Raw genomic sequence first — 26,180 nt, forward strand, 5'->3', positions numbered from 1 at the left:
TGTTGGAGGGGATGTGGGAAAACAGGGACGCTAATACGTTGTTGGTGGAATTATGAATACATCCAGCCATTCTGGAGAGCAATTTGGAACTATGCTCAAAATGTTATCAAACTGTGCATACCCTTTGACCCAGCAGTGTTACTATTGGGCTTATATCCCAAAGAGATCTTAAAGAAGGGAAAGGGACCTATATGTGCAAGGATGTTTGAGGCAACCCTGTTTGTACTGACCAGAAACTGGAAACTGAGTGGATGCCCATCAATTGGAGAATGGCTAAATAAATTATGGTATATGAATATTATGGAATATTATTGTACTGTAAGAAATGACCAACAGGATGATTTCAGAAAGGCCTGGAGAGACTTACATGAACTGATGCTGAGTGAAACGAGCAAGACCAGGAGATCATTATATACTTTAACAACAATACTATATGATGATCAATTCTGATGGACTTGGCCATCTTCAGCAATAAGATGAACCAAATCAGTTCTAATGGAGCAGTAATGAATTGAACCAGCTACACCCAGCGAAAGAACTCTGGGAGATGACTATGAACCACTACATCGAATTTCCATTCTCTCTATTTTTGCCTGCCTGCATTTTTGATTTCCTCACAGGCTAACTGTACAATATTTCGGAGTCCGATTCTTTTTCTACAGCAAAATAATGCTTTGGACATGTATACTTATTTTGTATTTAATTTATACTCTAATATATTAAACATGTATTGGTCATCCTGCCATCTAGAGGAGGGGGTGAGGGGAAGGAGGGGAAAAATTGGAACAAAAGGTTTGGCAATTGTCAATGCTGTAAAATTACCCATACATATAACTTGTAAATAAAAAGCTATTAAAAATAAAGACTACTAGTTTATCTGCTTCAAAGTTAGGTTTTTACAAATTTCTCTGTCTCTCCTCCTCTTCTCTGCAGTTTCCCAAAGCTGAATTATCAGTCTCTGAGTTGGAAGTATAGGAAACCCCAACATCAGGAAAAACTCCAAAGAAAAAAGATTTTGTCTCTGCTAACCTGTAGCTCTATATTGCCCAAGTTTTTCATCTACCCTTACCTAACTGCTTCAGTTGGAGATCATGATAAATCATTGACATGTGAGCTTGGGCAGAATTTTCTCCACAACCAGACCCTAAAGCTTATGCCTGCAAAACTATCTGAATTGTTTGCACCCATAGGGTGGATGGATTGGAGGGATGCTGCACCCTATGACTTTATTTTCTCTTATGTTGATTATCTTTGTACAACATTTGTCTTACCTTATGGTTTAAAGTACATACTCAATATCTAGCACATAAATTTTTTTTGGAGGCTTCAGCTTTGGAGTTAACAGAAAAGAAATATTACAATTTACTGCCAGTAATATTCCAAAGTGCTTCTGGAGTTCCGAATCCTCTCTATTGTACAGCACAATTTTCAAATGATAATCTGTAATGGGCTGAGGCTTGAGTTGATGCACTGAGGTCCCAAGCATGTGAGGCTAAATAGTAATTGGACTATACTCTATTAATATACATGCTTGGATAAAGAATGGCCCCTGCCCACTCTATGTGCAAGTCCTGATGTGTTGTATAGGAAATGACGATTTTGGTGGGTGGAGGCAGAGAGACAGGAAGAGAGGCTGGGAGAGATTGCGCCTGGGTTCTATGCTAGTAGCTGCTGGTCCTGTGGCTTCTGGTCTAGCTAGCTTCTTGACTCAGTTGCACACATTGCTATTGCCCATTCTCTTCCACCTCCAATCTTTCTTCACTGAGAATAAAGATTGACGATTTCCCCCTAACCTGAATTCCTGACTCTGGCTGATCTTAAAATACGCAGTCATCACAGTTGGCACCCAACATGGGGCACAAACCCATGACCCTGAGATTAAGAGTCTCATGCATGTCACTCTCATAGTGAACTTCCAGGTCCCATTTTTGATGGCAATTTAAAGGCAGATAGCCTTCTAACTATGTTGGTCAATACTCCTTTATTCCAAGAAGCCCAGGCATCTCATTCAAAATATCATCAGGCTGTTTAGCTTTATTTTACAAATTTGAATAATAAGAGAGGAAGTAGGACATAGTAAAAGCCGTAAGGCTTGCCTTCCTTTTCCATGCTCCTACACTGCCTCCAGGGAAGAACCCTAGTGGTTTAAGACCCAATGAAATCTGGCAAATGGATGTGACCCATTATAAATCTTTGGTCATCTGTCTTTTATCCACATTGTTAGAACCTTTTGGGATTACTTTTCAATCCAGCAGCAAAAGAAACAGCCCAGTGGTCCAATTCCTCAAACTTTGCCATTATGGTGTGCCACAAGCAATTAAAACAGACAATGGTCCTGCTTATACTTCAAAACTTTTGCACACTTTTTGTGCCGTATAAATTTACACCCACTGGATACCTTTTAATCCTCAAGGACAGGAATAGTGGAAGGAGAAACAAAGATATTAAGACGTTTCCTCCAAAAACAAAAGAAAGGGGAGCCACAGGTAACCCTAGAGAACTTTAAATCTAACCCTTTATCTATTAATCTTTGATTTTTTGACAAAGTACTGGCTCTGCAGACAGATTTTTATAATCCACCGGAAGGCGGTCCAGTGCAAGCAGTTCCACTATCTTTAGATAACCCGGTGATGGGGAGACCCAGAAAGGGAATGGAAAGGACTGGGAAGGCTAACTGCTTGGGGAAGGTTTTGCTTGTTTCTACAGGGGAGAAGGAATCAGATGGGTAAGAGCTGTATTCCCTTTGTCCACGGGAAAACAGACCGAAAAGGACCACCCCAAAATATTGGGTGGTTCTGTTGTGATTGTGCTCACCATTGAAAGAGCATAGATGGCATTTGACCATGGACATCAAAGATTGTTGTAGGACGAAACCCTTAGGAATCATTGGATTCTCTGAGACGATAAGATTGTTGTGGACTTGAAAACCCTCAGGTCATTGGATTCTCTGAGAATAGGACTTGAAAACCCCCCAGGAATCATTGGATTTCTGAGACATATGACTTGAAAACCTTCAGGAATCATTGGATTCTGGACATAGGACTTGAAAACTCTCAGGAATCATTGGATTCCCTAACACATAAAAAGACTTTTGCAGGACTTCAAAAACTCAGGAGGATCATTGATTCCCTGACATGTGAAGCAATGGACAATAGATTGGTTTTAGACTATCTCTTGGCTGCTGAAGAAGGTGTATGTGTGACTGTTGTTTACATACCCTCCTTCTAGGACTTCTGCATGATCTTTTACAACATCATGTTGATTTATATTGTTTGCTATTCCGCTACTTGCATGTACAATTCATGTTTGTTACACCACATTGAGCCTGCACTGACTTGAGGGGAGGGTCATCCCTAATAGCCTCTGCGTTATTGCTATGTGCTTGTGTAATACCTCCCATGCTGATGGGTTTGTGCATAATAAGACCCTTTAGCCCAGAAACCCGCTAGCAACCCCCACTTCCCTTTGGTGCTTTTCATCTCCCTTCCTGAGATGTCAGGGAGGGCGTGATCATTTCCTTTTTAGTGCTTTCACCTTCCTTCCTGAGAAGTCAGGGGGGTCGTGATCACCTTCTTTTCGGTGCTTTCACCACCTTTCCTGAGAAGTCAGGGAGGCTGTAATCACCTCCCCTTGGGGGCTCTGACCTCCCTGAGGAGTCAGGGATGGCATGACCACCTGTGTTCTAAAACAAAAGAAAGCGGGAGATGTAATGGGCTGAGGCTTGAGTTGATGCACTGAGGTCCCAAGCATGTGAGGCTAAATAGTAATTGGACTATACTCTATTAATATACAGGCTTGGATAAAGAAAGGCCCCTACCCACTCTCTGTGCAAGTCCTGATGTGTTGTATAGGAAATGACGATTTTGGTGGGTGGAGGCAGAGAGACAGGAAGAGAGGTTGGGAGAGATTGCGCCTGGGTTCTATGCTAGTAGCTACTGGTCCTGTGGCTTCTGGTCTAGCTAGCTTCTTGACTCAGCTGCACACATTGCTATTACCCATTCTCTTCCACCTCCCATCTTTCTTCACTGAGAATAAAGACTGACGATTTTCCCCTAACCTGAATTCCTGACTCCGGCTGATCTTAAAATATGCGGTCATCACAATAATCCACTGTTGGAAGAGACATTATGGTGGGGGATGGATCAGCCACTTATGTCATTCCTTCAGCAGTCAGCTCTGTCACTGGACTGGTTTGGTTTCATGCTCCCTTCTTCTCCCTGTTCCTTTTAATTCAGGAAGCATGAATTACATGAATCTCAAACTGTAATGCCTTAAATACCTGTACTACTTTACTGCCAGACAAAGAATATAGTTTTAGTGAATAAGAAAGCAAGTGCTACTGAGGCCTGAATACAACAGGCAAAAAATTTAGACCAGAAATCTCATCTCTCTCTACCCCAACAAAGAATGGTGTATGCTTGAGAATACATCAGAATCCTAGGTTATTTCTACCTTCTGGATCCAATTCTCCCTGTGGAACAAGAGAAGTGTTCGGTTCTGCACACATATATTATATCTAAGATATAAGTGACATATTTAACATGTATAGGACTGCTTGCCATCTGTGTGTGTGTGGGGGGGTAGGGTGTGGAGGGAGAAAGGGGAAAAATCAGAACAGAAATGAGTGCAAGGAATAATGTTGTAAAAAATTACCCTGGCATGGGTTCTGTCAATAAAAAGTTATTATTTAAAAAAAAAAAAGAGAGAGAGAGAGAATACATCAGAAGACATGTACAAAATGCAAATAAACATACTTACTAAAATAACATTATTGACTAAATAAATTATTAATAGTTGAAATAATAAATGTTACCAATCGTCATAAATTAATGAATGAGACACAGAACTGGGAAAGAATAGTCTACAGCATTTATATTATAGACTAATGATGTGTTTAAATCAATGTTTCTTAACCTTTTCTGGTCATGGACCTCTCTGGTAGAATCTTTTCTCAAAATAATGCATACATAAAATGCATAAAATAAAAGGTATAATTATAAGATTACAAAGGAAATTAATCATATTAAAATATAGTTATTAAGATACTTAATCCCTCCCCCCCAAAACAAAACAAAACAAAACAACAAGTTCATGGACTCTTGGTTAAGAACCCTTGGCTTAAATGAAAGAAGAATAATGAAATAAATAGATTTTGTGATCAGAAACCCCTCTAAAATCTTACTATGACACATATCATAATGATTTTGATTTCTCAAAGATTATGACAAAATTGTGGCAAACCTTACCAGGCTAAAACAATTTCAAGCATAGTATCAATGACAGATTATTTTCTGAAGACTAATTTAACTAAGTTAGAAGAGGATTCTTTACCAACTTGCCAAAAATGATTGATTTTTTTTTTTCATTATGATAACTCTTTAAGACTGAGTTAAAGAGGGATTGAGATCTGTGTTGGTAGAGGAAATATTCACTACTACTGAATTTACAAACCTCTTGTTTAAAAAAAAAAAAAGATTTTAAGGAAAATTGTACTTTTATGTTCTATACCAGGTAACTAGGATGGGAAAGGAAAGAGAACTAGGGTATATGTATGTATCTGTGTGTACACACATACACTCTCACCCACAGAGACACATATTTTATAGATTTATTCTGTGTACATAAGAAAAAAAATGCAGTCACGAAGAAACCCTTTCAAAAGATAATGACAGAAGATAAAAACAGAATTCTGGCTTGGGTTTTTCTTTCATAAAAGTATTTCTTACTCCTCCAAGAATATAAAGATGACTATAAACTCTAAACAGGACTACATATAAAGGTGAAGTTTTACTGAAATATTCAGCTAGATAGGATAAGTGGCTTCTTAAAGTACCTGCATATTCAAGAGTCACAATTTAGACACTAGATAATATGATCTAAATTTAATCAACTTAAGGCATTAACAGGACTTATTAGTGTTCAAAATCCAAACCAATTTAGTCCTTTAAAGCACACTGACTGTGACTTTGATCCCTATTAAACCCCCACTCATGGCTTTGGGAAGAAAAAAAAAATACTCTTTATTATTTCACTATCCATATGTCAGACAGAATTATTTTTAGCTTGGATCTTTCTATCATAAGTCAGAAAGTCAATAATTCAAAAGATTTGAATTCAAAGGATTCAACAGATCTGATAATGGATTCCCAGGAAGGAGGGTGAAAGGTATACAAAGCACTTTTGCCTTCCAGTTACCTGCCTTGTCAGTGTTCTTGCTGCTGACACTAATAGCCTGAGATTCCTAAATGAATGTAGAAGGAGGAGAAAAAGAAAATTAGGAAATACATGGGCAAATGCAGATGATTCTGACATAGGAAGTCACAATAATGTATAAAGAAAATGAAGACACAGAGAATCAAACAGGTAGCAAGCCAGAAGAACCATCACCTTACCAGGTGGGAACCGCCGTAAAGACCGCCTCACATCTAGAAGTACTTGCTGGAAGTCTTTGCTATCTTCCCGTAAAGACTTCTCTGAGAAAAAAAAAAAAGAACAAAAGTATTTCATAACATTATTTTGTCCCTTTCTTGTTTTTTAAAGTCCAACCCAAATTCTATTCCATTCTATGAAGTCTTCCCTGAAATCCAAGAATCGATAAGCTTTCCCCTCACATTTCAAAGAACACTTTGTTGCAAACTTCTATAATATACTTACCATGTAATACTTGTTTAGCAAAACTATTTGTTCTTGGCATAATATCTCCTCAGAATATAAATTCTTTATGGATAGAATTATATCCTATCTAACTTATGTACAGGCAAGTCTAGGCAAGATGCTCTGCACATGCTCTGCTTGTTATAATTGTACTGCACACTCCTAAGTCTTCTAGTCTAACCCATATTTGAGGGATCATTCTGCACTAGCACAACCCTGACAAGGGGTCATTTAGCTTGTCTGAATTGTTGTAATGACATTACTATCTCATGAGGCAGATGATTCTGACTGTGAACATTTCTTCAACAATGAAAAAATTTCTTCCAAAACCAAATATAATCAGATGTAAAACAATCTAGAATAGAACAACGACTTATCTGTAGGGACAGAAATATAATGACTTACTTCTTGAAATAGGACATAACCCAGGTTATGTCTTTGGCAGAACTCCTGATTTGTATAGCCCAATACATTTCTGCTATCCACAACCAAATCATTTCCAATGGAGCAGTAATGAACTGAACCAGCTACGCCCAGCGAAAGAACTCTGGGAGATGACTAAAAACCATTACATTGAATTCCCAATCCCTATATTTTTGCCCACCTGCATTTTTGATTTCCTTCACAAGCCAATTGTACAATATTTCAGAGTCTGATTCTATTTGTACAGCAAAATAACGGTTTGGTCATGAGTACTTATTGTGTATCTAATTTATATTTTAATATATTTAACATCTACTGGTCATCCTGCCATCTCGGGGAGAGGGTGGGGGGTAAGAGGTGAAAAATTGGAACAAGAGGTTTGGCAATTGTCAATGCTGTAAAGTTGCCCATACATATAACCTGTAAATAAAAGGCTATTAAATTAAAAAACAAACAAACAAAAAGAAAAAAAAAATTTCTAGTCCTACTCATTTCCATCAAATCAAGTTATCAGTAAAGGGAGAGAGTACACAGGGTTAATTTCATTTGTCCACTACTCCTTGGGTTTTAAAGGGTATCATCATCTCTTCCCAAAAGGTTTAAAAAACATTTTGAATATCACAGAAATAGATATCATATAATTTTTTTTAAAAAGGTCTCCCCCCCCCCATCTTATTATTGATTAGACAATCAAGGCATTACAAAATGAAGGAGATCCATGTAACTTGCCTATAAACTTGGAGTAATACAAAAATAGCCAGTCCTCTGACCAGCTACAATAAGTGTAAATTTCCAAACAAAACCTAAATCAAGAACTTTCTGAAGACCTCAGGAAGAAAATCCCTTATTTCACTTGCAAGTAGTTCTTATATGCATATACACAAACTAATCTTACAATTTATATAACATGGAAATTCTGCACCTGACTGGTTACGAAATATTACCACTACAAAAACTCAAGAGTTCAGGGGAGGAGATTCCAAGGCTTACATAAAATAAAGAAGCTAAGGTCCCTGCCTAGAAAAGTACACTGCCCTGAATCTGTCCTTCCCACTATGTTATATGAGTCAATCAATTTTCTGAAAGTGTGAAGCAGCAGAAGAGAAGATAATGAATTTAAAGTCAGTGGAATTGGGTTGAATTTTGATTCTAATTAGTACCTCTGTGATCTTAGGTAAATTGCTCAGCTTTTCTAGGTCTTCATTTCTAAAAGACAGAAGTTGGGATAAGATGATTTCTAAAGCATCCCTCTACCTCTAAATCCTATTATGCTATAGTAATGGGGTAAGACATATATAGTTTTCTTCCATACTTTGTCACCTGTTTCTGTATTAGGCATGTGTCCTAAAGTAAGTGGCACACAATAGTTTATGAGATCTATTTATAGCAGTTTAGCTGGAAGAAAATTAGAATTATTGGAACTACCTAGGGTAAAAAAAAAATTACTTTGCATACATATGGGTGCTTTTTAAATGAACTGTTGTTCAACTGAAGAGAGTAATGAAGGAGAGAAGAAAAAGGAGACATTATCTATAGGAGATTCATACTTAAAAATAGGAGTTGGACTAGATAACCTATCAACTTCCTTCTAATGTAATTTTTTACATTTTCTACCAATTAGCAAAGTCAATCAACAAGAATTTGTTATGTACCTTTTAAGTGCTAAGCCCTATGAATAAAAAGACAAAGATGAGGCAGTTCCTTTCCCACTATAGAACATATATTCTATTAAGGTATATACAACCTTGTAATGATCTCTAATTCTTCATGTCTTTAAACTTTTCTCCTTCTTGGATGAAGTTAGTCCTTAGAGGAATGGCTGGGTAGGAAAGAAGGGATTTTGCCATCAGGCTGTTCTCAATCAAAAAGGCCAAATTGTAGAAATGATGATTGGGAAGTCAGGATAAGACCTAGATGGAAACCTAATCCAGGTCAGGCTAAGAAGAAAACTGGAAAGTAAAACATATGACTACAAGGAAACTGCAATAAAGTAGTCCAAAACAGGCAAGCCAAGACTTGGCCTTACTTACCCTAAGGAGCCATTTAGAATTTTTAAATGTATATGAGGGAAATGGTCAGGTCTATATTTCAGAAATATTTATTTGGTGATGGTATAGTAAACAAATTAGAGGCAGAGGAGAAACCATAAACAGATTAAATTAGAAAGCTGTTGCAAAAGTCCAAATGAGAAGTGAGAGGTGAAGCCTGATCAATACCTGGAAGCTAGATGGTGGAAGTGGATAGAGCCCTGGATCTGCATTCAGGAATATCTGAATTAAATTCTAGATTCAAACACTTATTAGCAGTGTGATCCTAGGACAATCAATCAATAAACAATTATTAAACACCTACTAAGTGCCAGGCACAGTGATAAGTGCTGGAGATACAAAAAGAGGGAAAACACAGTCCTTGCCCTGGAGGAGCTCACAATTTACTGGGAAAGACAATGGCAAACAAATATAGACAAACAAGCTAATAAACAGAGGGAAAGTAATAGAATTAAGAGGAATTAGAAAAGACTTCCTACCGAATACTGGATTTTAGTTGAAAATTTAAGGAAGCCAGAGAAATCAGCAGGTGGAGTTGAGAAGTGAGAGCATCCCAGTGATATGCACAGCAAGAGAAAAATTGTCCAGTGCTGAAAGATGTAGTGTCTTGTTTCTACAACAGCCAGGAGGCCAGGATCACTGAAGTGAAGAGTATGTAACAGTGTGAGATTGAAAAGGTAGGAGGGGCTACCTAATAAAGGGTTTTGAATGCCAAACACAAGATTTTTGCATTTGATCCTAGACGTGATAGGGAATCACTGGAGTTTATTCAGTAAGAAGGTGACATGATCAGATCTGTGCTTTAGAAAAAATCACCGAGGCTGAATGGAGGATGGATTAAAGTAGGGTAATACTTGAAGCAGTCAGACCCATCCATCAGAAGATTAATGCAATACCTCAAGCATGAGATAACGATGGCTTACACCAGAGTGATGGCAATGTCAAAGGAGAAAGAAGAGAATATTCAAGAAATATTGCAAAGGTGAAATAAACAGGTCTTAGCAACAGATCAGAAATGGGTGGGAGAAGAAAAGTAAAAAGGATGAGTCTTGAGTTTCAAGGGACTGGGAGATGGTATTGCCTTCTAGCGGGAAGGGTGGGAGGGTTCAAGGGGAAAGATAAGAGTTCTGATATGGGTATGCTTGGTAACTGGATGTCTACTAGAAATCCAATTTGAGATTTCTGAAAAGTAACTGGATGTGCAAGACTGGAGATGAATAGAAAGATTGGAGCAGGATAAGATTTGAGAATCATCAATCTGGAGACCCTAATTAAATCCATGGATGCTGATGAGATCACCAAGTGAGACAGTATAGAGGGAAAAGAGAAGGGAGTCTAGGAAAGAAGTTTAAAGGACATCTGCAGTTTAGAGTATAATTTGAAAGAGAATCTAGCAAAAGAGACAGAATAGGAAAAGTTGGATAGGTAGGAAGAGAACTAGGAGAAACTGAAAACCTATGACATCATTTCTAAAGGAAGAAAGGTAATACTCAACAATGTCAAAGGCTGCAGAGAGGTCAAGGAGAATAAGGATTGAGAAAAGGCCACTGAATGTGGCAATTAAAAGAGCATCAGTAACTTTGAAGAGAGAAATTTTGATGGAATATTGAAGTTGAAAGCTGAATTTTAAGGACTTAGGCGAGTAAAAGGAAAGTAGAGGTACCTATTGTACACAGGTTTCTTGAGTTTAGCTACAAAGAGCAGAAGAGGTAGAGGATGAAAGAGAGGATGGAAGGATCAAGTAGGGTTATTTTCAGGACAAGTCACTTTATCTCTACTTCAGTTGCCTCAACTATAAAAGGGGGAAAGGCATAATAAGCATTTATATAGTGCCTACTATGTGCCAAGCAATGTGTTAAGCACTTTACAAAAATTATCTTATTTGATAGCACCTACTTTCCTGGGCAATTATGAGGAGAGAAAGTGATAATATTTGCAAAGTGTTCTAAAAACCTTAAAATGCAATATAAGTGCTAGTTATTATTATTATTTAAGACAATATAATATTAAGCTACATTTTAAAAAGTAGTGCTCGAAATGAGTAAGGCAAGAGTCTTGCTGTCCTTTATGAAATCACTTTTAGAGTTCAATGCTTAGTTCTGAGACTTAAATATTTAAGAATGTTATTGACAAGACAGTATGGAAACCAAATTTTACTCTCAAGAATTGTGGAGGGAAGAGAGGGCCCTATAATATTATCTTCAAATAACTTAGGAAAGGGAATAGAATGGTCCTGTTTGGATCCAGATACCATAGCTAGGCAAGAAGTTATAAGGAGGTAAGTTTTTTTTTTTTTTTTTATCATATTACTTTTTGAATCATGTTGGGGAAAAAAAATCAAAGCAAAAGAAAAATACTATGGGAGAGAAAAAAACAAACAGAAAAAAGAAGTGAACATAGTATGTTTGGATTTACATTCAAGCTCCATAGTTCTTTTTCTGGATGCAGATGGCATTTTCTGTCCTAAGTCGATTGGAATTGTTTTAGATCACTGAACCACTGAGAAGAGCCAAGTCTTTCATAGTTCATCATTGCACATTCTTGCTATTATTGTATACAATGTATTCTTAGTTTTGCTTGTTTCACTGAACCTTCAGTTCCTAAATCTTTCCAGGCCTTTCTAAAATCAGCTTATTCATCATTTTTTAAAATAGAACAATAATATTCCATTATTTGCATATACCACAACTTGTTCAGCCATTCCCCAACTGATGGGTATCTACTCATTTTCCAATTCTTTGCTACCACAAAAAGAGATGCAACAAACATTTTTGCACATGTGGATCCATTCCCCTTCATTATGATTTCCTTAGGATACAGACCCAATAGCGGTACTGCCAGGTCAAAGAGTATGTACAGTTTGATAGCCCTTTGGGCATAATTCCAGATTCCTCTCCAGAATGGTTGGATCATTTCACAACTCCACCAACAATGCATCAGTGTCCCAATTTTCTCACATTCCCTCTAATATTTATCATTATCTTTTTCTTGTCATCCTAGCCAATCTGAGAGGTGTGAGGTGATACCTAAAAAATGTTTTAATTTTAATTTCTTTATTCAATAGTGATTTAGAGCATTTTTTCATATTACAATAGATGGCTTTAATTACATCATCTGAAAATTGTCTGTTCATAAGGGAGGTAAATTTTTACAAAATACAAAGAAATATTTTCCTAATAAATATGTCCAAAAATAGAATATGCTGCCCAGGAGGTAATGGTATTAATAATGACTGTCATCATGACAATACTGAACTCCTTATCACTGGTAATATTCAGAAGTCAGATGACCACTTGTCCAGAATGCTAAAGAAAGAATTCCTAGTATTGGGAGAGATTGGATTAGATGCCTTCTAAAGTCCCTTATAACTGTGAGATTCAATGAAGGTGAAATAGAGATATTTGTGAAGTAACTCTGATAGTAGTAGCAATTATATTAGTACTTTAACAGTTCTTTCCACAGACACCACCAAACAAATCATCCTAAGACAATCATATTTACTTCTAGACATCAGCAACAGAGAAAAAAACCCTCTGAAATTATCCTTCCTTTGCCATAACAAATTTGTTTTCCTTATACCTGGTGGAGGAGGAAGGTCATTTATGTTGACGTTGAGAAGTTTTGGCCACACTTCACGGCGGATATCATCTGTCAGGAGCCCACCTTCACTAATTGCCATGCGTCGAAGTGCAGCCACATCGGTAGGGTCACTGTTCAGGGCTTGGTGAATCTCTGCAGCTTTCCTTTTCTTCTTGGCATTATAGTCTACAGAAGGAAAAAAAAAAAAAAGATGTTATCTCTGAACTGAACCAGGCAAAGCTAAGACAGGAGTAGTAAAAATAGGTAACTATCTAATGTACAGCATAGAGGGGAGGGGTGTGTGTATGTGTGTAATGAAGAACTTAATATTATTTTTTATAAATGTCTGTTTCTAAGATAAGAAAATTTCATTCTCCATTGTATGTGCGTGCATGCACACAATAAACAGGTATGTGTACATAGGTATTTGTACATATGCATCCATATACATACATACTTTTTTTCCCCGATAAGTGATTTTATGATTTATAGTAAGCCTTTAAAGCCTTTTTTTTTGGACAGAACATACAAAGGGCTTAAACTTTCAGAAAAGATATATACATAATTTTCAAACCCCTACAAGGATATCCAAAAGTTATGACAAAATCTGACACAGGTTCTATTATTTTAAAATCTGGTTTAGCTTTTACTTGGTTTGAAATTTACATTGGTGTAGGACTCACTGTGCAGAAAATCTACTGATCCACTAAATTGGCAACTAACTTCCCTTTTATTTATTATCTTAGAGCAGGGTCCTCAAACTTTTTAAATAGGGGGCCAGTTCACTGCCCCTCAGACTGTTGGAGGACCGGACTATAGTAAAAACAAAAACTTTGTTTTGTGGGCCTTTAAATAAAGAAACTTCATAGCCCTGGGTGAGGGGGATAATCGTCCTCAGCTGCCGCATCTGGCCCACGGGCTATAGTTTGAGGACCCCTGTCTTAGAGTGTTTTGGGCACTGAGAGGTTAGATAATTTGCCTATAATTACAAAGTCATTATATGTCAAAAGAGACATAAAAATTGCACAATAAAAACCAACAAAACAAGAGATGTCACAAAGCAGTACAATGAATCTGAATGGAACTTCAGATCATCTAGTAAAATTTCCTCATTTTATATTTACATTTATAATGTACATTCTACAACCTAGACAAGGGATTTCTTCTACATAGAAGGAATGAATTGATAAATAAAGTGTAGACATAATAACTTCTGTATATTTAAAGAAGGGAAACATTACTATGGACTAGATTTATCTGAGAAGACTCCATAGTAGATGTGGGATTTGAGGAATAAGGAAAATACATAAAAGTACATAAGACAAAGGAAGATTTTTAGAGGGAGGAAGAACATGAACAAAAGTAGCATGGCAAAATGTAAAGAATGCTGACTCCAAAGTCAGAGGACCTGGATTTAAATTCTGTTTCAGATTCTCACTACCCATGTGACGATGAGGAAGTCATTAACCCTTCCTGAGTCTCTTTTTCCTCATGTGTAAAATAAGGGGTATTGGAGTAGATAGCCACTAATGTTATTTCTAGCTCTAGATCCATAATCCTATTCAAATAACCAAAAAAAAAAAAAAAAAAAAATGAGCAGTCTGGTTCGACTATACAGTGTTTAATTCAATTCAACAAATATTTAGAGAACCTACTATGACAGGTTAGGAGATAAAGCTCTGAATTTGTAACTAGAGAATATTTTTATGCTATATTACTTCTACTCTGTACTTACACAATAGTTGAGTGTTCATGAAATAAAGCTGCTATATTATGAATGTGAATAAAAACACAAGTGTTGCATACTTATTATGTGCCAAAGTTTTGGCAAATGACAAACTAAGGCAACACACTGGTCTGACATTAGGTTATGGTGTCAAAAGTAGAGGCAAAATGATGACCTAGACAGATGACTTCGTTCTCCACCTTGTCCTACTTTTCATGATAACTTAATAGCCTTGAAAATAGTGCCCTACTTCCCTCTGTCAGCACAGCACCTGACTTAGTCAGGTGTTTGATTAAGAAGTTATTTGTCTTCTAAGTACAGATGTCTATTAGGTTTTTTCCCAAGTTGGCTTACTTGTGTGTGTGTGTATACACACACATACACACACACATATTTATATATATATATATATATACTAAAGAGGTTTAAATCAAAGAGTAAGTTCTACATTTTAATAAAGCCTTGGAATAACAGCTGACCACTTATATGGCACTTTACAAACTATTTTATTTGATATGATACAACAGTAAGGTTGAAATTAACTTCATTAACACACTCTATAACATTCTATTTACTCGAAGAATTTAATTGTATTCTTTATTTTCCATGAATCAGACAAGGTACCAACACTGATTATAATAATAACAACTGGTCATACTAAATACTGTTTGAGAAACATTTTTTAAACTTTTTCTAAAAGCAGGAAAGGAAATTTGTCCTCAATTAATTCCAACATATTCCCTCCAGCTTATTAGTGTGATATAGCAGCACTGTATTAGATGGGAGAAGAGGTGGAAACAGCTGTTGCTACATATCTGGGGGGAAAAAATCACTGCTTGTAATCATGTAAATTTCCACAAATCTGGGCAACTATTTTGGCAAGATATTATCCATTTTGAACCACTCTATAGTTCTAAGAAAAAAAAAAAGCTCCCAAATGGATTTTTTCCAGATTTAGTTTTGTCCCATCTTCTTAAAATGCTGCTATTCAACTTAACATTTATCAAGCACCTATTATGTGCCTCATCATGTCATGGAGGTGATAATGGGTTCTCAAAAGTCAAAACAGTGTTGCACAAATTATACCAGACTGAAAAAAACTTCCAATGTAGAGTTGTGCCAGACTCTAATGGTCGTTCATTGAGAATACTAATATAAAGAATGAAATAATCTGTATTTTCAAGTATTTTACATTCTATCAAGGGAGAGAAATGTATGAATGTAGGAATCAGGTCAGAAAAAGCTTTTCAAAGGAGAGATACTTGTGATTAATACTTATAGCAAGAGCAGCAGTATCTGATTCTGAGGTGAGAAGGAAAAAATGTGCCTAGGCATAAATGATGGCCAGAGCACGGGCCCAAAGGTGAGCGATGCAGCAATGTATGCAGAAGCCAGAGAAAAAAGCCAGCTGGTCTGGATCTTTAAGTGCTGACAAGGAATAATGTCAGATTAAGAAATTAGGCTGGGGTCAGGCTGTGAAGGACTTTAAAAACTTATGGCAAATGTATATTTTATCCTAGAGGAAACAATGCCACTGGAGTTTATTGAATAGGAAAGCAAAGTGGTCAGATTTGTGCTTAAGAGAAAGTACTGGCAACTGTAAGTAAAGGAATCTACTCTAAAGGTGAGGGGGACAGCAAGCACAAAAGAAGAAAGGGCAGAAAACAATAATAGCTAGTAAGTATATAATACTTTAAGATTTGTAAAGTATTTTATACATGTTGCCATGTTTGATACTTATACAACCCTATAAGGTAGGGAGCTACTATTATTCTCAATTTACAGAAGAGGAAACAGAAGTGACTTTTCCAGGCTCATATAGATAATAAAAGCCTAAGGCTGAATTCATATTCAGGTCTTTTTGAATCCTTAGCATTCTACAGACTGAACTTCTAAGAAAGCAATGAGTAGTGGAGCATGACAGGAGATGGAGGGCAGTGTTGTGAAACAAGCCAGGAAAAGAAAGTTGAAGTCAGGCTGTCAAGGCTTAAAATGCTAGATTACTATTTTACTCAGTAGTAACAGGGAGCCATAAAAGGTTGTATAGGAGAATGACAGGATTAGATTGTTATTTTGCCTTTCCTTTTTGGGTGGGGATGGATGAAGGTAAGAGACATTTTCTCATTCAGTTAAAATGGAAATCTTAATTTAGATGGATTTTTCCCTTTCCTGGGAAGAAACCTGGTCTAGCAAAGAAGTACAAATGATTAATGAGGAGGTTATCTTCTCTTCCTCCCTGCTGATAATATGCAAACTCAACCTAAAGTAAATGTTCTATCATCTTCTAATTTACAAATTTCAAATTACTAGGTACTCTCCAGAGAGAAGTTAAACAGCTTATGTTGTCTGTAGCTTCCAGCTCTGGTCCCAGTACTATCTCCCTTAAAAGATGACTGAATGTTTGGCAGAATTCATTGTGCCAAAGAAGTAAACATTATAGGGTGTATGGGGAAGACTTCATTTTGTGGGACCACTTCTCCTTTCCCTTACAAATATCTTACTGCTCATGACACACGCATATTATGATCTTGCCTTAAAAAGAAAGGGAAACAAAACACTTTCAGGAATATAAGTGTCCAAAAGTATTCTTTTGAGAAAATATAAAAATGGCAAATGATTACAATAGGTACAAATAACAATGTTAAAATTATTAATTCAAAATGGAAATGAGAAGATGGATATTCTTTAGATGCATAGAAAAAAATAAAATTCATTAGCTTCCAACAATTTAATATTAAAATAAGTTCTACAGGTAGACTTTATTGTGTATTCAATTGAATACACAATTTTGAACTTCAAAATTTTATAAAAATTTGGGTTTAGGATAAAAGTCTACAATTCACCTGGAGATAGTAAACATTAATTTCAAGTTTTCCAGCTGATTTTTTTTTGGTCCCCAAGATTAGAGAAAAGTGTAAACAAAAATCACTACTACAGTTTACCTATGGTGTGGTGGTCATTAACATAAAAAATAATGAATTAGTAGAGTGACTAAATTAATTAAAGATACCACAACAAAATATAAAGCTTCCTCTGGTAATGGACAAATCTGATAATTCCCAGGAAATGGGAATTCTTCACATATTATGCTTACTAATTCTCTATTAAAATGATTCTTCATAGTGGGCCAATATAATAATGGTTCTAAATATTCCTGGGAAGAGGGCACAGTACTGAGCCATCTCAACTTTGAATAAAAAAACAACCTAGAGTTCTACCTCCACAAAACAACAGGTGTTTCTAAAATCACCTGGGTGAATCAACAGCATAACATCTATATGGGAATATATAGGGAAAGAAAACAATGATTAACAATGTTCACATAGTTACTGTTCTAGATATTTAAATGTCTTAAGATTACTAAATGGGTCCTTTTAAAGGGCACAGAATTCCATTGTGATTTATGGAATAATGCCTACATTACACCTTATCAAAAAATCTGATACTTTTTACTTAGAAATTAAACTCAAGACACTATAGCCAACATTGCTCCTAATCAAAACAACGAAGTGAGGAAGAGCCAGAAAAAAATCCTCCTCTTCAAGTAAGACTCATTTTGTAAACAAGTTTCAGAGAGATTAAATAACAGGCCATCAGATTTATGATAGAACCCCATTTCTCTATAAGACGGTAGGAGAAGAAAAGAGGATTTTTAGATATTCTAAGTTGGGCTCTAATTTAACAAAACAAACATACCACTACCACTTCCCCCAAAATATAATGTAGCCCTTTTGGGGATACATAAATAGGCTCTCATTAAAACTACCTGAGGAAAAAATAAAAAGGAAGAAATTTGAGGTTCTTTTTATCAATGAAGTATATTATTTTCAATGCTTTTTTTAAAAAATTACTTTTTTTCATTTGGTTGCTAGAACAGTCTGTTTGTGTCATGCACAGATCTGGTCGTGTCACTCCTTTGTCCAAAGTGCCTTCCTATTGCTCACCACGTAAAGTTCACCTTCCTTTGCCTGACATTCAAAGCCTTCCATAACCTGGCACCAGCCTGTCCTTTATTTTATATATATTCCACACACTAGTCCAAATAGTCTTTTCCTTATCCCAGAAACGATCCTGTTTGCTTCCCCTCTCATTTGTTTGGCTCTTGTCAGTCCCTATGTCTGGAATGCTATCTCTCCTCTTCTATGCTTATTGAATTTCTACTTGCTTCTGAAAGCCCAATTCAAACACCATAAACTCTCCACTTCTGGGAAGGTCTTTATGACCAAAGCAGAACTAGAGATCATTACTGATCACAAAATAGAAAATTTCGATTATACCAAACTCAAAAGTTTTTGTACAAACAAAACTAATGCAGACAAGATTAGAAGGGAAGCAATAAACTGGGAAAATATTTTTACAGTCAAAGGTTCTGATAAAGGCCTCATTTCCAAAATATATAGAGAATTAACTCTAATTTATAAAAAATCAAGCCATTCTCCAATTGAAAAATGGTCAAAGGATATGAACAGACAATTCTCAGATGAAGAAATTGAAACTATTTCTAGTCATATGAAAAGATGCTCCAAGTCATTATTAATCAGAGAAATGCAAATTAAGACAACTCTAAGATACCACTACACACCTGTCAGATTGGCTAAGATGACAGGAAAAATAATGATGATTGTTGGAGGGATGTGGGAAAACTGGGACATTGATGCATTGTTGGTGGAGTTGTGAACGAATCCAGCCATTTTGGAGAGTAGTTTGGAACTATGCTCAAAAGTTATCAAACTGTGCATACCCTTTGATCCAGCAGTGTTACTACTGGGATTATATCCCAAAGAGATTATAAAGAAGGAAAGGGACCTGTATGTGCACGAATGTTTGTGGCAGCCCTTTTGTAGTGGCTAGAAACTGGAAACTGAATGGATGTCCATCAGTTGGAGAATGGCTGAATAAATTGTGGTATATGAAAATTATGGAATATTACTGTTCTGTAAGAAATGACCAACAGGATGATTTCAGAAAGGCCTGGAGGACTTACGAACTGATGCTGAGTGAAATGAGCAGGACCAGATCATTATATACTTCAACAACAATACTAGATGATGACCAGTTCTGATGGATCAGGCCATCCTCAGCAACGAGATCAACCAAATCATTTCTAATGGAGCAGTAATGAACTGAACTAGCTATACCCAGAAAAATAACTCTGGGAGATGACTAAAAGCCATTACATTAAATTCCCAATCCCTATATTTTTGCCCACCTGCATTTTTGATTTCCTTCACAAGCTAATTGTACAATAATTCAGAGTCTGATTCTTTTTGTACAGCAAAATAATGTTTTGAGTCATGTATACTTATTATGTATCTAAGTTATATTTTAATATATTTAACATCTACTGGTCATCCTGCCATTTAGGGAGGGGTGGGGGGTAAGAGGTGAAAAATTGGAACAAGAGGTTTGGCAATTGTTAATGCTGTAAAGTTACCCATGTATATATCCTGTAAATAAAAGGCTATTAAATAAAAAAAAAAAAAAAAAAAACTCTCCACTTCCATGTTCATGAACTGACATTCTCTTATGTTCTCAAAATCTGTTGTAATTCACTGCTCCTATACCCTGGTCACCATGATTTCCAATCCTTCCATCTTTAGTTCTTTCCCAGGTCATCACACTGCAGTGGTAACATTCTCCTCCCTTCCCTATCATGACTCCTCCTCCCCCAACGAACCAGTTCAAATCTACAATGATATCTTCTTCAGAGTACCTTTCCCTCTTACTGTATCACTCATCTTGCCTTTCCTCCATCCTCAAAAAAAAAAATCTCCTTTAATTCATCCTTCTTCATCTAGCTATTGTCCCACCCACAGCTTTCTTCCCTTTTGTGGCTAACCCTCTTAAGAAGGCTATCTGCAATTGAAGCCTCCACTCCTTTTCCTTTCGCTCTCTTCTTAATTCTCTACAATCTGGCTTCTGACCTCATCATTCAGCTTTTTCCAAAATTACCAACCGCTCTTTCCAGTTACCAAAACTTCTTCAACCTGACAAATCTAAAGATTCTTTTTCTGATGAACTCATCCTCAATCACCCTTTTCTTCATACTTCTGTCTAGATTTCTGTGACAATATTGTGGTTCTCCTCCTATTTGTTTGTCTCTTCTTCAGTCTCCTTTGCTGGAGACTTTATTCAGGTTACACCTGCTAAAAGTGGATCTCCTCTTTAGCTCTAACCTCTTCTTTCTTCTCTTTTTTCTCTATACTGTTTCATTTGGTAAACTCACCAGCTCCTTTAGATTCAATTATGAACATTATTTAGACAATTGTACTTATCCAGCTCTAATTTCTTTCCTAACCTCCAGACTACCAGTTCCAAATGCTTACCGGATATCTCAAATTGAATGTCTTTAAGATCTCTTCAATTTAACAGGTTCACAACTTACTAATTATCTTTGCCTCCCAAATCCTCTTCTCTTCCTAACTTCCTTATTAATGTCAAAATCACCATTATCCTTCTAGTCATCCTCTGACTCTTCACTCTTTTAGCACTACTCCCCATATCCAACATATAGCTAAGTCCTATTGATTTTACATTTGTAGTATCTCTTGAATATTCCCCCTTTCTGTCCTCTAATTCTGCCACAATTCCTGTACAGGCCCTCACTAACTCATGATTAGACTACCACAAAAGTCTGCTGGCCGATCTCCCCATCTAAAAATTCTCTCCCTGCTGTGGCTATTCGGCTGTGAAATTGATCTTCCTAAATTCCTAAAGGGCAGGTTTGCCACCCCCTCTTCCTCCACCATTATTGCCAATACCACTGCTTAATAAATTCCTATCCCTCCACAATCAAATATAAAATGCTTTGTTTCGCATTCAAAATCCTTTATAACTCTCCAGTTTCCTTACACACCTTACTTACCACCCCTCACTCCTCCTCAAGTGCTCTCTGATTCAGTGACATGGGCCTCTTTACTGATTCTAGAAAAAACTCTTATTTGAGGATTTTTTTTCCTTTCTTTGAGAAGCACTGGGATTAAGTGACTTGCCCAGAGTTACACAGCTAATAGTGTTAGTGTCTGAGACCAGATTTGAACTCGTCTTCCTGACTCCAGAGCTATTTACTGCACCAGCTTGCTGCTTCTCTGACTGAGCATTTTCAATGATTGGCCCTCATGTTTGGAATTTTCTCCCTCCTCTCTGTTTCCTTGATTCCCTCAAAAACCAACTAAAATCCCAAATTTTACAGAAAACCTTTCCCCAAACTCCTTGATGCTAGTGTCTGTTATTTGTTGATAATCTCCAATTTTTCTTTTATATATCTTGTTTGCATGTAGTTTTCATATTGTCTTTCCCATTAGGCTGTGAGCTCCTTGAGAGCAGGGGCTGTTTTTTGCCTTTCTCTGGATTCTCACTGCCTAGCACTGGCATACAATAAGCATATTTTTACTAAAGAGTTGACTTGAATTCATCTAATATCCCCTCCCCATCTGGATTTCTTAAAGGTATTATGTTTTGCATCTCTTTAATGTTGTTATAAAAAAATGTGTATTAGTTACCTAGGTTTGGGACTTATTCCCCTTTTGGACAGTAGACTCCATTTGAAGGCAGAGGCTAAATCTCATCTCAACTTTCTATTCCCCTACCACTTTCCTACTCCAGTATTCACAGCATTTCCCTTACCTCTCAGAACTGAGCCCACCCTTGACAAAAACTTTTCATCCCTAAATTCTTCTCATTTATTCAAAAATCATAAGAAAAAAAGAGGCATAAAAAAGAGGCATGTGTACAGAGCTTATATCTGGCATCTCTGAGTGCAAGATTGCAAAAAAAAAGGGGGGGGGGCACAAGGAATGATACAATTTGGGAAGGAGCCAACTATATCACAAGAATGGATGTCATAAGACAAAGCAAAAAGTTATGATGCTAAAGGGCATAGAGAGTCAGTACATATTGTAAGAATTACTTCTGAACTATCATACTGTGGGGAAAATAAAAGAGAGAAAGAGAACAGATGATTCCAGGGCAATAAGGTACAGTTATTATGGAGGGAACATAGCAACACACAGATAAGTTAATTATCTTGTCTATCCTGGACAAAAAAATAAAACAAAACATCACTATTGGGGACCCAAGAATAATGTATCTTGAGGGTCCTGAAAAGTGGATAAACTAAATTACTATTAATTCCTCATTGAATTATGCAGTAGTTAAAATAAAGAGTAATTTGTGGGTTGGATTAGTAGTCTTGTCTGGAGAAAGGAAGAGGTTGTTAACTTTAGATAATGGACTAAACACTTGAAAGTTTAGGAACTAATCCTATACCTTTCACATTATCATTCTCAATTTAATGGTACCCAGGCTCCAGTTGCTCTTCTGAATGACTGCTCTAAACTCATTCTTCAGAACTTTATTACTCCAGCAAAATGCTTCTGGCTTACTGGTTATTCCTCAAAACACAGTATTCCATCTCCCAATCTTGAAAATTAGTACTGTCTGTCTCCCATACCTAGAATTTGTTTCCCCTGTCCCCATCTGTCTGTCTCTCCTCATTTCTATCAATTAGTTTTCTTGGCTTTTAATTCTGCTCAAATCCCATCTTCTGAAGGAAACCTTTTATAATTCTTTCTAGTTGTTGGCATCTTCTGCTCAGGACTGCCTTCCATCAAACTTAGCTCTTAAAGTTGAGCTTTATCTACCATTCTCCTCTTACCAGGATAGAAACTTAAATGCTCGACCCTCAGGGTCATCTTCAAGTCCAAGCAAGTGCCAATTCCTCTATCTTCTGGTTATATGCATTTTTTGCTGGCTGTACCCCAGGCGTAAGATGCTCTCCTTTTTCATCTCCATTTCCTAACTTTCCTGAAGTCTCAGTTCCAAAACCACCTCTTCTTCAAGAATTATTTCCAGGGGGACAGTTAGGTGGTAGAGCAAACACTGGCCTTGGATTCAGGAGGACCTGAGTTCAAATCCAACCTCAGACATTTAACACTTCCTAGCTACCCAATTGCCTCAAAAAAAAAAAAAAAAAAGTGAAAAAGAAAGAATTTCCAGGCACCCCTCCTATTTATCCTTCATATTATTTATTAAATAGTTATTTGTGTGTTATCGCCTCTGTTAGAATATGAGCTCCTTGTTTGGGGACTAGAGGCTATGATCTCCTCATAGCTTAGCCTAAATGCTTACTGATTGACTGAAAGACTTCTTTTCCAAGGAACTCAAGCTCTTTTTTTAACCAATACAGCGAAAAGAGCCCAGGATACTGTGTACGTGGAGACTTAATTTGTAGAGTCAACACTCTAAGACCCTGGGCAAGTAATTCAGTCTATTTTCTGACATGTAAAATGAGACTTGTGAGGAAAACAATATGGGAAGCTGAAAGCTCTACTGACTATATAAGCAAATCTACTCCTTTCATTCTCCAACATCTTTTCAATTCACTTAAATGCTTGCCTTTCTAGACCATCATAATCCCCATCCCCACCACATCTCAAAGCAAACCCTGTACCCAAATGGATACTTTTCTGCTGACATCGGAACTACCAACCTCGCCCTCAGACCCCCTTGTCTCCCGTCATCAGCAGCACCAGGACCACCAAGACCCCTCCCCAGAGCCTCAGCCAGCAGCAGCAGCACTCTCCTTGCCTTTCCCCGGGACCGCTCCGCACCGAAACGCCTCGGGCTTTCTGCCCTTAGACCCCCCTAGCACCAGACACCCTCCGTAGCGGCACCACTGTCCCGAGCAGCAGCAGCAGCAGCAGCAGCAGCAGCAGCAGCGCCGCTGTCCCCTCCCCAGGAACGCCCCCCGCCTTTCCGTCCTGAGGTCCCCCTAATAGTAACGCCGGGAGCGGGAGCAGCAGCCCTTCGTCCCCGACTCCAGCGTCGTGAGCCCTTGCAGCCTTAGCTGAGCAGCGTTCTCGGGAGCAGCATCCCTACTCCCCCGAGATCGCTTTCTCCCTCGTCCCTCCCTCTCCCCAGGCTTCTCTCGGCCTCCTCCTCTGCCTTCCCAGGCCACGGCCGCAGCAGGAGCTGCCCGGTCCCTTCCGTCCCGCCCCCCTCAGGCCTCAGTTCCGGCCCCCGGTACCTGCTTTCTCGTCCCCGCTGCGAGACGACCAGGCCGAAAGCCCATCGCCCCCTGCCTTCGGGAGAGCCATGCCCCGGGGCCCCGGCTCCTCCCCGCGCCCGTGGTGGTGCCAGGGCCGGGGGAATGGTAGCGGCGGCGGCGGCGGAGGAGGCGGCTACAGGGGAGCCTCTGCCGCTCGCCTCGGCCTGTCGGCTCCTCGGCCAGCGCCGCCCCTGTACGTCACCGCGACCTCGCGCCGCCTGTACGTGGCCGCCCCGCCCCCACCACGTGACGCGCCGACCACTAAACAAAAAATATTGAACGAGGTTGGATAAGTTAATGAATTAGGGACTACACGCCCCCGGGGTGTCGCCTTGACAACCCCACGGGTTCTCGGGGTTTCAGAGAAGGGCTAAAGTTGTCCCAGGGTGCACCAGGCGGAAGCCGGCCCTAGCCTGTCCTGCCAGTGCTATCCGAAAGGGCAGAGGTTGTATTAGACAGCCCACGGATGGTGGAAACTGAGGCCCGGAGAAGCAGAGGGACATGGATAAGTCGCAGGACCCCAGAGCCCTTGTCTCCTGCCCCCTACCTTTGGGGCACAGGCTGAATTCTCAGAGCGGGTGACTTGGAAGAAGGAGGTGACGTGGTACACTGAAGCCCTCAGATGACTTTGTACGAACTCCTTCCTCCTCCCTTTACGGGGAAAAAGGGGGGGCGAGAAAGGAGGGAAACTTAACTCCGGTAACCTTAGGGTAACTGACAGAGCGCGGACCAGAATCCAGGTCTCCTCGGTCATACCTAAAGTCCTTCCCTCTGGAAGCTCCTCTTTTGGAAACCGAGCCGGAACCTCAAAGCTGGGAGAGACTTTAAGAGATAGAGGATCTGCCACTCGCGTTAACTTTGGGAAAGGGATTTTTCTCTCTGGAGGAACTTCTGGGGAACTCTCCCAGTTTTAAAGCTATCGCGACCATGTGATGTAACTCAGTCACTGACTTGTTCGGGATCCTACAGCGCGTTCCACTCCCCCCCCCCATTTCTGAGCCTAGCAATGAACTAAGCATGCTCAGGACTACTATCAGCGGCACAGGCAACCAGGGGAACTTCATCCAGGAATTTCCTACTCCTGCACAGACAGACTCCTTCTGTGGTCCAATAGAAATCTGCCCATGCCGAAAGAGACACTTTACTAGAGATTCTCTCCATCCCCAGCCTTGCAAGTGCACATAGCCCGGGCAGCTAGGTTGTTGGTAAGCTCTGCCCAGCTATTACTAACCCTAACCAGGTCATTTAAGAATGAACCAAGGGTTGGAGCTGAAGAGGGGACAGTAGGCTTCGGATGATTCTCAACACTGCAATCTTTCATGATATGCCTCCTCCTAAGTAATTTCTTAGTTAAATATTCCCATTTCTTCTTTTTACAAAATATTTTATTTCCTCCAAGTACATGTAAAAAGAATTTTCTACATTAGTTTTAAAATTTTGAATTCAAAGTTCTCTCAGTCCTCTGTTCCCCTTTCTAAGATGGCAAGCTATTTGAAGTAGGTTATACATGTGCAATAATGCAAAATAAAACATTCCCATTTCTGGTAACCCATCCTTATATGGCATTGCCCTCTCGTCAACCAAATTCACTGCTATTCTCTGTACCTTAGAGAAATCAATACATCATAAAATGTGACTCCCAGAGCTGGACATATTGGACATCAGATTAGTTTTGTTCAGGGCTGCATTTCTAGAAAGAGTT

At 38.3% G+C, this 26,180-nt stretch overlaps 1 protein-coding gene across 1 annotated transcript in view; it reads right to left on the reverse strand.

Annotated features, from left to right (window-relative positions):
- The window catches only part of TBC1D20 (TBC1 domain family member 20), a 48,030-nt gene extending 23,338 nt beyond the window's left edge, over positions 1–24,692 (reverse strand). The window contains exons 1-3 of the mRNA XM_003757050.4: positions 24,458–24,692; positions 12,705–12,890; positions 6,393–6,473 (exon numbers count right to left, since the gene is read on the reverse strand). Coding sequence (XP_003757098.1) covers positions 6,393–6,473; positions 12,705–12,890; positions 24,458–24,527 — 337 coding nt within the window. The 5' untranslated portion in view covers positions 24,528–24,692. The remainder of the gene's footprint in view (positions 1–6,392; positions 6,474–12,704; positions 12,891–24,457) is intronic.
- Positions 24,693–26,180: the final 1,488 nt, after the last annotated feature.

Source organism: Sarcophilus harrisii, chromosome 2 (genome assembly GCF_902635505.1).
Source record: "Sarcophilus harrisii chromosome 2, mSarHar1.11, whole genome shotgun sequence".
Classification (NCBI taxonomy): Eukaryota; Metazoa; Chordata; class Mammalia; order Dasyuromorphia; family Dasyuridae; genus Sarcophilus; species Sarcophilus harrisii.